Source organism: Peromyscus maniculatus, chromosome 7 (assembly GCF_049852395.1).
Source record: "Peromyscus maniculatus bairdii isolate BWxNUB_F1_BW_parent chromosome 7, HU_Pman_BW_mat_3.1, whole genome shotgun sequence".
NCBI lineage: Eukaryota > Metazoa > Chordata > Mammalia > Rodentia > Cricetidae > Peromyscus > Peromyscus maniculatus.
Window position 1 is genome coordinate 41,830,394 of NC_134858.1, and position 14,176 is coordinate 41,844,569.

At 44.5% G+C, this 14,176-nt stretch overlaps 1 protein-coding gene across 5 annotated transcripts in view; it reads right to left on the reverse strand.

Annotated features, from left to right (window-relative positions):
* Positions 1-14,176, reverse strand: part of Ube4a (ubiquitination factor E4A) — a 43,674-nt gene that overhangs the window by 13,173 nt on the left and 16,325 nt on the right. For all 5 annotated transcript variants that reach the window (XM_076576155.1, XM_076576152.1, XM_076576153.1 and 2 more), the window contains exons 7-16: positions 13,583-13,742; positions 12,618-12,820; positions 11,418-11,609; positions 9,652-9,985; positions 8,400-8,520; positions 6,111-6,415; positions 4,750-4,882; positions 3,508-3,695; positions 570-670; positions 356-469 (exon numbers count right to left, since the gene is read on the reverse strand). In XM_076576155.1, coding sequence (XP_076432270.1) covers positions 356-469; positions 570-670; positions 3,508-3,695; positions 4,750-4,882; positions 6,111-6,415; positions 8,400-8,520; positions 9,652-9,985; positions 11,418-11,609; positions 12,618-12,820; positions 13,583-13,742 — 1,851 coding nt within the window. The remainder of the gene's footprint in view (positions 1-355; positions 470-569; positions 671-3,507; positions 3,696-4,749; positions 4,883-6,110; positions 6,416-8,399; positions 8,521-9,651; positions 9,986-11,417; positions 11,610-12,617; positions 12,821-13,582; positions 13,743-14,176) is intronic.

Sequence of the window (14,176 nt, forward strand, 5' to 3'; positions counted from 1 at the left end):
ACAATTACACAGACATTTTTGGTGTGCAGGACTGTTCTAAGGCAAGGATTACTCTATTATAATTAAACTGTCAAAAGAATATACTCTCTGCCAGGTGTACTGGTTCATGTCTGAAATCCCAAAACTCTAAGAGGCTAAGGTGAAAGGATTCCTGTGAGTTTGAGGTCAGCTTGGGATAAAGAGTGAGAGAAAACTTGTCTAAATACCTCCCCCACCCCACCCCCACACCCCCACACGAAACCAAATCAAACACTATTACCATCACCCTACCACCACCAATGCTGATGATCTGAAGCCTTCCTCATTGACACCACTACAGATGGTAGAGGAACACATACAGTTCTTTCTTTTTTACCTGTATGGCTTCATCCAAAAGGAAGATAGCATCATTCATCAACAGGTTAAGAAATCGGAGGAACAGTGGGGGATTCATAGCTTCTAAATTCTTAGAGGCATAGTCAGCCAAATCCTGTAAGTCCCAGCCCAAGAAGAAGAAGATATTTTAGTGCCAAATTACAACTTTACTGAGGCTGACCTGAAGCAACTGGTTTCATGAAAACCTCTTTTACCTTAATGCTCTCCCGGTAGCTATCTGTCCCCCACATGTATCTTAGGATGGGATACATAGGGCGGCGGTAATTAAACTTCTGTTCAAATTGATGGGGGTCCCCTAGAGTAAGGCAAGGAAGAGAAATCAGAAGGGTGGTCTAATAGAGAAGAAGCAGGAGCTTATGCACATGCATTTTCTTCACTCTGAATGTCAAGGCTGCTGCCAAAATCTTCTCCAGGAGTTCCCCCAGCCCACACCCCTGTGGTGCCAGGATGAAACCTAGGCTGTAGCTATGATTCCTTGCACAAGATCACATCAATAAGACTAGTAACATTCCAACAGGCAGCACTAATTGGATTCAGTGGGTTGTGGATAAAAAAAGGTGCAGACGTGAAAGAGAAAAAGGAACATGTAGGGAGTACCTGGAGAGGGTGGGGGGCGGGAATTGGGAGTGGATATGATGAAGCATTCTTTACATGTATGAAACTGTTAAGGGATAACGATATTGTATTAAAAACACACACAACACACAAACCATAGGCCTTGCACACATTAAGCAAATGTGCTACCACTGAGCTACATCCCCCCCCAGCCTTCTCTAAGAATCCACCCCACCCCACCCCCACCCTGAGACAGGGTTTCTTTGTGCAGTCCCGGCTCTCCTGGAGCTCACTCTAGAGACCAGACTGGCCCAGAACCCAGAGATCCGCCTGCCTCTGCCTCTGGGTCCCGAGTGCTGGGACTGAAGGCCTGCGCCACCGCTCCCAGCTTTCTCTGACCATTTCTAAGGCCTAGAATTGGAGAAGTGTTGGTTTTCTTGACTAAACAGGGAAACAGCTAGAGAGGGTAGCTCACTTAGTAAAGGGTCGGGACCAAGCTGTTCAAAGAAAAAAGAGGCCAAGACCAAAGGTTTCTGCATCCAAATACGGAGCATGCAGTGAGACCTCTGTGAGGCCACTGCGGCAGCAAAAGTCATGAACACTAAGTGATCACCGCATTCTTTACAGAGAACATCCCAGCCATGGGGCCAATTGGCTCTTGATTATTCCAAACAATCCTGTCAGAAGCTAGAAACCTGAGTCTTATACAGGTCTGATTTATCAACATTATCATAAGACCTCTCCAGACTGGCTCCTAATAAAGGAAGAATGAAGCTAGACAGATACCATAGCTGGATTAGGGGCCGAGTTTTCTCTTGTTCTGCTTAATGCAAGTCTCCTGCTCCCCCTTCCTCCTCCCACATCCTCCTCTTTTTCTTTCACTCATTTATTTTGAGAAGGCCCTTGTTATATAACCCAAGGTGGTTTTTCTTTTCTTCTTTTTTTGGGGGGGTGGTGGGGGCAGGGTCTTTCTATATAACCCTGGATGGTCTGGAACTTGCTATATAGACCAGGATGTCATGGAGTTTCACCTACCTCAGCCTCCTGAGTGCTGGGATTAAAGGTGTGAGCCACCACAGCTGGCTCTAGGTTTCTTTCTTTCTTCCTTCCTTTCTTTCTTTTAATTTATTTATTTTTATTTCATATGCATTGGTGTTTTGCCATGGGTATTGAGTCTCCAGGAAATGGAGTTACAGACAGTTGTGAGCTGCCATGTGGGTGCTGGGAATTGAACCAGGGTCCTTTGGAAGAGCAGTCAGTGCTCTTGACCACTGAGCCATCTCTCCAGCTCTCTAGGTTGGTTTCTAACTCCATCTTTTTGTCTCTGCCTCCCAGGCATTCAGATTACAACAGGTACGCACCACCATGCCTGGTTGAGCAAACCTGTTCTGACTTCCTGACAGTTCTCTGGCAGTCTGGCCACAGTGGGAGCAGCACAGTGACCACTGTGCACGTCCTCCTTACAGGGGAAGGTTTACATGCACGATGTCACCGAGTCATCACTTTTTTTTTTGTCTTTTTTTGAGACAATTTCTCTGTGTATCCCTGGCTCTCCTGGAACTTACTCTGTAGCCCAGGCTGGCCTTGAATTCTGCATCTCTCTGCCTCCCGAGGGCTGGGATTAAAGGTGTGCCTGGCTTTGACTCATTTTACAGGTGAGGAAATGGAGACCCAGAGTAAGCAAGAGACAAAGGCAGAAAACAAATATGGAAAGTTAGCTAATAAAATGCTAAATGCCTTTTTAAATGTCAACTGCATGTGTCACCAGACGGCAGAAGTCCCCTTTAAAAAGACTCTCATACAACTGTTGAACATATCTTGCCTACTAATTCAGACGAAGTTCTGCTTAATCAAACCCAGGGGCTCAGGATGAATAGCAAGACAGTGTTGTTTCCTGGCAATGTTTTCTTTAACTCATTTTTTGGATACGTATATACATGTTTGTGTGTGTGTGTCCATATATGTATGTGTATGTGTGCGCATTTGCACATGGACATATGGAGGCTAAAGGTTGATACCAAGTGTCTTCTTCAATTGCTCTCCACGTGTTTTTTGTTTTTGAGACAGAGTCTTTCACTAAATCTGAGCTCACTGATTGGCCAGACTGATTGGCCAGCGAGCCCCAGGCATGCTCCTGTCTCTGCCTCCCTAGAACTAGGATTGGGTGCATGTTGCTGCATCTGGCTTTTTTATCTGGGTCCTAAGGCCCGATTGCAGGTCCTCACGATTGCCATGCTTGCCAACACTATGCAGGTGGGTTCTTTTTTTTTTTTTCTGTTCTTGTTGTTTGTGTTTTTGTGAGACAGAGCTGGTGCTACCTCTTTTAGTTGTATGATACAGACAGATAATTAAAACTTTTTGAGCATCTGTATTCTCACATATAACATGAGAACAATATAGATAAACCTTCAGATAGACAAGGTAATATACAGGAAAACATAAAGCACTCTGCATCAAGCCTAGCACACAGTAAGTATTCAAGAAATGCTGGCTGACATTTCTGTGACATTCAAAAGTGACCAAGCTGTGAAACTTAGTTCTCAGCTGTAGAGCTAGTCAGTCACAGGACTTCTTTACCTGTAAATTCAATGTCCACGAAAACCTTGATTAGGGCTTCTGAAAGTTGGGGAGCATATGTAAAGTTGCAGAACACACGTTTCCGGTGAAACACACTGGACACCAAGGGATTTGGGGTCTGATCCAGGTGAGGCATTACTGCTTCCAGCACCTCCGCTAGTTTGGCCCTTAGGTGGGGATTCTTCATTCTGCAGAGGGCAGGAAGCAAGATGAGCAAGAGAACTTGATTCCCTGGTATGATCCTATTCCACACAAGGAGCCAGGACATGCTCTATCACTATCACATACATAAAAGTCACCCCTGTTTCAAGTTTGTCGGTACTTGGCTGATGCAGGGTATACCATTTAACATGTTGTTTGAGATGGTTTTACTATGCATGTAGTCCTGGCTGTCCTGGAACTCCCTTTGCAGACTAGGCTGGCCTTGAGCCTGTGGCAGTCTTCCTGTCTCCGCCTCCTGAGTGCTAGGATTATAGAAGCGCACTATTATGCCTATCCATTTAACTCTTGAGGGGACAGCTTACCATGTATGAGGGAGCACTTCGGTTTCCATGTAAAGCTTAGACATTCGATTTTCTTCTCTATATCAATGTACTATCTACTATGTACTATTCTTTGACGGATTCATCTTGAATAAATTTGCCTTCCCAAGCTTACTGAAGGCAAAGGTTAGGTTATAATTATCGTATAGCACCCATACTCCCAACCTGTGGGTCTAATCAATGCTTGTTGGCTTCTGACTTCCCTTTGGGTCTGCCCAGCTCAGTAAAGGTTGGCTTCTATAATCTGATGTCCCTTAGAGAATTGTGGACTTTTTATTTTGCAGCAAATGTGCCCTTTGGTGCACAGAAATTATTTCCTTTGGCCTACATATATAACCCCAACCCCCAACCCCAGATAAAAATATCAGGGAAGCAGTTTTAAAAACCATAGTACCTCTGTGTCAGAGCAAAGGCTAGAAGTAACATGAACCTAGGTTTACCACTAACGCAACTCAAGGAGCCGGAGCAAGCTTTGGTTCACATAATTAGTGAAGAATTTAGCACTTGGCTGCCACTGGTATGGCCTCTGGTATTCTGGTTAACTATTTTAACCAGGGACCAGCAGTGGAATTCCCACCAGGCACTTTATATTCAGGTTCAAATTCTCTGTAGGCAGAGTCCTCTGCTTATTAAGTCTCACCACAGCAGGCAGAATGTTTTGTAGCTCTAAGAGTGTTGGGGCAAGCTTCCAGCACATCACCTTTCTATGCTTCCCGTGAAAATGGTGATAAAGTGAAGGACATGCTCCAGGGAATCTGCTGATGTCTCCAAGATGTCCTCAGCAAAGCGCCGGAGAAAAATGAGGAAATCACCCAGGTTATCTGCAAAAAATTCTGAAAAAGATTTGCTAGAATTAGCCAAATAGCTGTTCATTGGTCCCAAACAACATCCCAGTCCCTCCCTTCACATTAATTAACGAAGGTTTAAAAAACCCAAAAGTCTTTTGGACTTTTATCACCATCTAAGTATCAGAGATGGTGGTAAGTTACCAACTGTGGGATCTCTTACATGTGCATCAAGCTTTATTATTATCTGAGTAGAAACATGAACAGTAGTGACACAAAATATTGCTAACACTAGCATGCTGTGCCCCAAAGGCCAGTCACAATTTAAGCCACACTTGAGGTGTGGCTAATTACACTAGGTGACTGCAGCAAGGAGCTCCAGGGTGGTCCTCCAAGCACACCCCCCCCCACCCCCCCACCCCCGTTTTGGCACTCATACCTTGGCCAAGTCCCTTTCTGCATTATTCTAGGCTAGGTGATGCATCATTGTCAAGGTTAGTTATCAAGTTTGCAGCTTTTGTTTTGGTCACCTGTGCTGGCACACCACAAGTGGTACTAAGGGATGTGTGGGACAAACAGCTGAGGCCTGTTGACAGCCACATGACTGGATTTGTAAGTGGATCCTTCAACTCCTGTGGAGTGCTCAGAGTCCTATGGCTCTGACTGACAGCTGGTCACAAACTCATTAGTACTCTGAGCTAGGATCACACAGTCAAGTGTTCCTGGATTTCTGATCCAGAGAGCTATGTGTGATAATGTTTGTTGTTTTAAATTGCTATGTTTGGGGGGAAGTAACTTGTTACATAGCCATGCAAGACCAGTACAGTATTCAAGAACATTTAATTTGATTAGTGAGCAACATTTACTGACCCCTCACTGACATACATACACACAATCCCCCTTCTGAGTTAACTAACAAGAAAAGGTGGTCTGTTTTTTTCTAAAAGAGCTCAGGGAGAGTTAGACAGACAAATTCTAAGTTTGAAAGACAAACAATATTAATGACAGAAGCTAAGAGCTGTGAAAACCCTGACTACAGCTCCTCTTTTGAAGGCTGTTTTCTGACTGTCAGAACACTGGAGACACACAGCAGGGGAAACAACTGTTAGTGCCCCCATGCTTTGGCCAGGAGATGTTATTTGCAAGTTTGAGTACTTTCTCTAAAAACAATGGGATGATAACTAAGGACGGGTATTTTGAGGATTAAGCTTCCAAGGTGACCCAGTTAAACTTAGGTGGCTATTAATAGTATGTTCCCAAGGGACAGGCTGCTTACCTGGCACATAAGCCAAAGAGCTGTAGCCATCTGGCAAAGGAAAACTTAGCTCTATTGGCTGTGAGCCCTCATTGCCTATGGCCAGTTGAACCAGCAGAACAGCCATGGACACCTGCAAATTCAGGCAGTTTTGCAGCATCTGGGGCTCAGTCATAGCAGTCTTGGTAGAAAGATAGATGGTCATCAGGCGTTCAAACTGCTCACGGAGACTGTCAGCAGCAGGGCTAGAACTCTGCTGAGCATCCCGCCAGGCAACCTGCAGCCGATGCAGATTTTGGTTGATTTTTACCATCTGATCATGCAACCTGCCCCCAAGAAAGCAGAAGAGACTGGTCAGGGAGGCTCATGTGGGGCAGTGTAGTATAGAGCACGCTGGCAAGCAAATCCTCGTTTGGTTATTCTAGTATTCTAAGGTTGTGGACAGTTGTAGGCACAATGACACAGAAGGCACTCACAAAGTCACTGACTGGACAGAAGCAAGGTGCACTGCTCTGGGAAAATGTTACCATGTCCTCTGACTGAGCAGGGTGCAGAGTGAGCTGTTATTACTGAAGACGGTCATTTTAACAAGGCAGAGTATGAGCAGCCCAGCATAAGCTTTAGGGTGGGGCCAGTGGGTGACCTTTGCACAGTTAGAAAACTGAGCAGACAAAAAACGAGTCTTGATTATAATGACCACACATAAAGCATCCGTCACTTGAAAGGAAGACCTAGAAAAGCTACTGATAACTGCTTCTACATCTACAGTTCTAAATCACCCCCGTGGTTCTTTTGTTGTTATTTTTTTTTGTTTGTTTTTGTTTTTTTGTTTTTTGTTTTTTTTTTCTAAGACAGGAGTTCTCTGTGTAGCCCTGGACATCAAACTCACAGAGATCCACCTGCCTCTGCCTCCCAAGTGCTGGGGTTAAAGGTGTGTGCCTCCACCGCCTGGCCTACTCCCTTTGTTCTCGTGGACAGTGACTAGGGTTACTGACTGGAAACTAGATGCTTGGCCTCTAGACTGAATCTAGACTGTCAAGCAGATTGAGCAGTTCAATACATGTTCAACTCTGTCATCACATTTAAAATGTCAACAACAGGTTAGAAAAAGTATCTAACAAAGATATATTTTTCCCCCCAGTAATTTGTTGCTGGAGTTTTGAAAAAAAAAAAAAATGCCGTAAGTACTGAGAAGGCATTTAAAACAAAAAATCAGTATTCCAGGCCAGGCGTGTGATGCACGCCATGCCTTTACTCCTAGCACTCAGGAGGCAAAGGCAGGCGGTTCTCTGAGTTTGAGGCCAGCCTGGTCTACAGAGCAAATTCCAGGACAGCCAGGACTACAGAGAGAAACCCTGTCTTGAAAAACAAACAAAGAAGCAACAATTAGTGTTCCTGGGATTTGGGGGCTGGCTCAGTTGGGAAAGTTGCTTGTGGTGAAAGGATGAGACCTGAATGCAGACCCCAGATCCCTTGTAAAAGCGGAGTCTGGTGGTGTGCTCCTGCAGTCCTGATGCTGGCCAGAGACAGGGGGACGCCTGGAGTCTTGCAAGTCAGTGAGTTCCAGGTTCAGTGAAAGATCATTCCTCAAAAGATGTGGTGGGGAGTGACTGAGAAAGCCACCTAAGACCAGCCCTTGACTTCTAAATCACACATGAGCATGTGTATCCTGTCCCCCCACCCCAAGTAAAAACAAAATTGGTATTCATAATACTTTCTATAGATCAGAAATACATCATCTCTCCCCCCCCTTATACTGGCAATCATTCTCAGCTAAGTAAGAGGCGGACACGGTAGAGTGACATGTAGCTGGCTTGCTAGAAACGGACCCTCTTAGAACTTCTACACACAAGTTCTCAGCCTTCCCATTTTTAGAATCCTTTCTCTTAGGCTCACGGCTCTTTTGTGGTCATATTGGTCTTACTGGAATCCCTTATCATCATTCTTTCAATTTTTTTCAGTTTTGTCTCTTGGTCTTTTGGTATCAGAAGTAATAAGAATTCAAGAGTAGAAAGTGAAATGTGAAATGAAAATAATTTGACTTTCCTAGATAATAACAGAAAGATAGGAATTGAAAATTTGGAAAATGTGGAGAAAAACAGTAGCACGTTGTTAATTTTTTAAAAATAGATAAAAACTGTACAAAGTAATCTGTACAAAGCGGCCTCAGGTAAATTCAAAGCCACGCACACGGGTTCTTTCCTTCTGCCATGCTGACATGAGTCTTAGACTCACTGTCAACTGTGAGCTGTCAACACAGCTCCTCGCTCTTCCCAAACAGTTCCTTCCCAAGGACATCCAAGGAGTTACCTGTGAAAGCCCAAGAAGAGGGTATACTCTGTCAGGGCCAGGTTCTCCGTCACAAGGTTGTAGCTCTGGGGGAACACTGGCTCCTGCACAGCGGGGATCAGACAGGTCTCTTTGTCCAAACCTCGAGGAAGTGGAAAGAGAGACGGTGACGGCTCACACTCGTGATGGCTCACACTCGTGATGGCTTGATCTTCAGCCTCCCTCGACTTCTGCTCAGCGCCCACACTGCTACACTGCTATCTCCCTCACAACACAGCTCCTACGACTTCCTTGTCTAAAAACACTGGCTGGCTTCTTGCTATCCACAGAAATAGTTAAATCTCTCACTGAACCAATGATATCAGCAAAAACTAAAACGAGTGGTAATATTGTATCTTTTCAAGGTGATAGGCAATGAACCATTTCTACTTATTCTATGTTTTTCTGTGTTCAAGCTGAGTGACTTTGCTGCAGATATTAGTTTTATAATTATAAGAGGATTTAAAAAACGCCTAGAAGGAAATCCATCAAAACTGAGGAGAGATTCATTCTGAGTGACAGAATCAGGGCTGGTTCATTTTCTTCATTTTTACTTCTCTGTGTTATTCAAGTTTTCTCCAGCCTGGTGTCAGCTTTCTTCCTTCCCACTTCCCATCTCTTACTCTACACTCCCCTTGCTCTAACTACATGGAACTTCTTACTATTCCTCAATAAAGACCTTCCACAGATTTTTTTTCCTAGACAGCTTCCAAGTCAGAGACCCGCCTGCCTCTGCCTCTCAAGCGCTCCGATCAAAGGCATGCACCACCACGCCCTACCGTAGCTCCTTCCAGACTTTCCCCTGTTCTTGTCCTGCCAGACACTCCTGCTCCTTTGCCTGCGAAGCCCTGAGGTGTCTTTCAAGACTCAGCCATGGAGAAGACCCCAGCAGCTTCTGCAGAGCTGGTCCCTCACTCCTTCCTGCTCCACTGTCACCATGTCAACCTGTCTGTCCCCTGAGTTCTAAAACTGGCAGCTGTGGTCTACCGGAGTTCTATAGAAGATGAGGGAGTGAGCATCCACGGCTGTCAAAACAGACAGAAGGTCTCACCAAGGCCTGACTTTGAAAAGATGACAGTCGTTTTTAAAAACCCGTCTTTAAAATCTTTTCACCAGCTCGCCAGTGTGCCTCATCTGTTTTGAACAAGAGGCACTTTCTCAGAGGCTAAGGGAGCAAATGCTTTAGAGGTGACACACACATTCACTGTTTTGAAAAGCCCAGTTCCCCGCCTACCTCTCATGTGGACATTTTTAATTTTTCGTTCTTCATCATTCAACTCTTTCAGGACACAGTATGAGGGATTAAAAGTGAGGAGCCGAGAGGATCTGGGTTTGCAGAATGGCTGGCACAGCTTCAGGAGAGCAGCACCCAGATTCAGAAAGAAGGCATCTGAGGCATACATTTGGAAGAAGATTTCGGGCATCTGATTGGCCCAGATCTTGGTGCGGCCTGCATTTGCATGCAAACAGTTTCCAAGCCAGAACAAGATACAGTGCTTGGTTTCTGGAGAGAGCTGGAGCAAGTTCTTCAGCATCTGGTAGATCTTTTCATGGAACTGAGCCATGAACTGTTTAACCAGAAAACACAACCACAGAACATTCCAATTTCACAATCCTGGTATTTTCTTTTTTCACTCCTAAACCCTAGCAAATACAAGTTTCTAAAAATATGCTAATCTTAATCTTTGCCTTCACTCTTTTCATACCTTATTCTCTGATTCTGATTTTTAAAAATATGTGTATTTTTGAGACATTTTCTGGTCAGCTGCCAAATTGCAGAAAATTGTATAGGTTTTACATTTGGGATCTTTCTGTAAGGTGTTAATGATAAATTCTCTGGCTCTGTCATAGTTCTCATAGCAATTATTCAACTCTGCTGTAGAATGAAACTGAGCCATAAACAATACAAATAGACATGGTTACAATCAATAAATATTTTTAATTTTTAGATTATATTTATTTAGTGTTAACGTATTTAGTATGTGGAGGGGCGTGCAATTGAGCCTCACGTGTGAGGATGTTTGGGAGCAGCTGCTCTCTTTCCACTATGTGGGTCCTGGGAGCTGTACTCAAATCATCAGGCTGGATGACAGGCATCTTTACTGAGCCACTGAGCCATCTCATTGGCCACAATAAATCTTACACAAAACAAAACAAAAAAACATGGGCAGTTGGCTTTGGCTACTGCTGTCGCCTGCTGAACACTGCTTGACAGCATCACGATGACTAGAGAGTAAATGGAACACTTGAACTGCCCTGTCAGCCATCCAGTGCCCCACAGCCAGCCATCAAATACCAGTCAGACTCTGCTAAGTCTTATGTTGAGAGGTCTACACATAAAGAGAAGGACAAGGGACAAAGAGATTTATAAGATGGCCTTTAGTCAAAAGGTTTCATGAGTCAAGTGACAATAACTGTCTTGGCAAGAAGGGCAAGGACTGAAGGGGATGTGACAGTGCTGTCACATACTGCAGGTTCTATATAATCTACATGTTTGTCCTCACCCAACACTGAAGCCCATCCTCTCCTCAAAGTGAAGGGTAGGAAGAAGGGGATATTGTTTTGTTTTGTTTTTTGAGACAGGGTTTCTCTGCATAGCCCTGGCTATCCTGGAACTCGCTCTGTAGACCAGGCTGGCCTTAAACTCAGAGACTCACCTGCCTGCCTCCCGAGTGCTGGGATTAAAAGTGTATACCAAGAGTGATTTCTTTGCTTCCTTCATTTTTGAGATAGGCTCTTCTATAGTGCAGTTTTGTCTAGCACTTGCTATATAGCTCAGGGTGGTTCTGAACTCCTAATCCTCTGACTCTATTTCATAAGTGCTAGGATTACAAGCCACCTGATCCCTCCCAATAAGAAGGCAATTTCGTTGTGTTATTATGACAGAAGCCAACCAATATGCCTTCCCAAAGAGGCTGAAGCAGCCTTATCCCTACATGGTTCCTGAGGAAATGCTCATCTCAAATCAGGGGGCTGTGACACCCTGGGAAACAGTTCCACCTGATGAATGTTGGCCTCTTGTACTTTGATCTCCTGAGGACTGGAACGAGATGGATTCAGAAAGTAGCCATGATTTTCTACTACACCCGGAGTCTTTAACAAGCACGAGATATTCAGAATTACTCCCAGCAAGGTCTTCTGATACATCTGCCCATTGCTAGGATCCTTGGGCTGAATGTATTCTAAAAAAACCTGTAGGAAAGGACAAAACCTACTTATTCATCTGTATGGTGAGATAAAGGGGATGAGCTGCAAGGGTCTCAATACAACCAACCCATATACACACACACACACACACACACACACACACACACATACACACACACATATATACATACATGTATGTATATGTCTAGTACACATACTTTTTTCTTTATAAAGATTTATTTAGTTAGTTTATGTATATCGGTGTTCTATTTGCATATATGTCTGCATGACACAGAGGGCATTAGACAGAAGAGGCCATCAGATCCCATTATAGATGGTTGTGAGCCTCCATGTGGGTGCTCAGAATTGAACTCAGGACCTCTGGAAGAGCAGCCAGTGGGCTTAACCACTTAGCCACCTCTACAGCCCTTCTGTTTTCTTTTTCTTTTTCCCCAAGACAGGATTTCTTTGTGTAGCCCTGGCTGTCCTGAAACTTGCTCTGTAGACCAGGCTGGCTTTGAACTTTGAGATCCACCTGCCTCTGCCTCCCGAGTGCTGGGATTAAAGGCGTGCACCACCACTGCCTGGCTCTCTTGTTTCTTTTCTTTTTTCCTTCTAAAGGCCAGGTGTTATAAAAGCCAAGCCAGCCTCAAATTACAAGAAAAAACTGTAAACTTTTATTTATTTGTGTGCCTGTGTGTGCGTACCATGGGCACAGTGTGGAGGTCCGTGGACACCTTGTGTGTGGGAGTTGGTTCTCTCCTTCTCTTCTTTCCTCATGTGGGTTCTGGGGATCAAGTGTAGGTCTTTAGGCTTTCTAGCAAGTGCCTTTACCCACTGAGCCATCTCATCAGCCCTGTCCCCAGGGCCTCAAATTCCCATTGTAGCTGAGGATAACGTTGATCCTCCTGCCTCCACTTCCTAAGTACTAGGATTCCAGGCACATGACACCATATCTGGCTTTCTATAGGCAATGTGAGAGTGTTGTCAGGACAGGAAGCATCAAGTACTATGCTGTCAGCACTATGAGCAGAGGGTGCCTTTGAGACCTACCTTGGCCATATCCTTTTGCCTAGTGAAATAGAGAAGAATATCCAGATATGCATACAGTAGGGTCTGGCAGAGCTCCAGATCTTTTATTCGGCCTAGTAAAATATCAAACACTGGAATCATGACTTCAGGAAATGTTCGAACTTCCTCATCCAACAGCAAGGCTTCGATGACCTCTTCTAAAAACTCAGTTACATCTTCAAAATCTAACAGAAGACAGATGAGAAAGGAAGGAGGCCATGTCAGTTTTTATGTCTGTATACACTGTTTCACGTTCTCTCCGTCTGTCTGTCTCTGTTGTGGTACAGGAATTGACTCAAAGGCCTGGTGAATGTCAGGCAAGTGTTCGACTAACGCTTGACCAATGAGCTGCGTACCCACTTCCAAACCCTGGCCCTCGATGATTTACTTACTTTTATTTATGTGTGTGGGTGTTTTGCCTGCCTGTATGCCTGTGTGCCAAGTGCATGCAGTGCCTGTGGGGGTGAGAAGAGGGCAGTGGATCTGCCTGGAACTGGAGTTACACACAGTTGTGAGCCACCATGTGGGTGCTGAGAATTGAACCTGGGTCCTCTGGAAAAGCAGCTAGAAGTGCTCTTAACTCTTGAGGCATCTCTCCAGCTCCTCTATGATATTTTTTAGAATTCTGATGGTTTGAGGCCTAAAGATCAAGGTGTAAGCTGTCTTCCTTAATTTCTATCAGAATCATAATGGTTCTAAGACTCTAAAACCATTAGAGGAGATTTTCTTTATTTTTGGTTTTTAGAGACAGGGTTTCTCTGTGTAGTTTTGGTTCCTGTCCTGGATCTCCCTCTGTAGACCAAGTTGGCCTCAAACTCACAGAGATCCACCTGGCTCTGCCTCCCAAGTGCTGGGATTAAAGGTATGCGCCACCGCCGCCCTGCTTAGAGAAGTTTTAAATTGGTATTCTAAATGTAGATGTTGAAAGACCTTCCTTTTATACTCACGGGCTCCCTGAATGGCTTCTAACATCAAATCTACCAGTTGCTCATGGATGTTTTGGTCAACATAGATCTCTGGGGTGAGGAGAACTGTTCGAGTGTTGGACACAGTGAGGTTCCTGCACTGTACTGCAAAGGGGAGCAGGTTCTCTGGAACTTTGGTAATCTACAACGAAGAGAGAAAAGCACAGTTTTCTATAACTCGGAGCAAGGGTGGGTACAGTAAATAGAATGGAACACACATCACGTCCCCAAACAGTATTGGTTTCTTTCTTCTTCTTTTTTTGAGACAGGATTTCTCTGTGTAGTTCTGGCTGTCCTGCTCTGTAGATCAGGCTGGCCTCAAATTCAGAGACTCACCTGCCTATGCCTGGGATTAAAGGTGTGTGCCACCACTGTCTGGCAGTATTGGTTTCTTGGGGACTGGAAATTCATGACAGACTTGTTCTTTGGCTTAAAAGATCACCTGATAAAATTCTAATCCTGAAGATGTCAAGTTCAGCCCAGTTCAGGATTTCCGTCTCCCTGGAAATGCTGTTAGCCGAGAAGGGTTTTGCTTGGTTTATGCTGTTTTATCTCAGTCTCATTATGTACTATAGG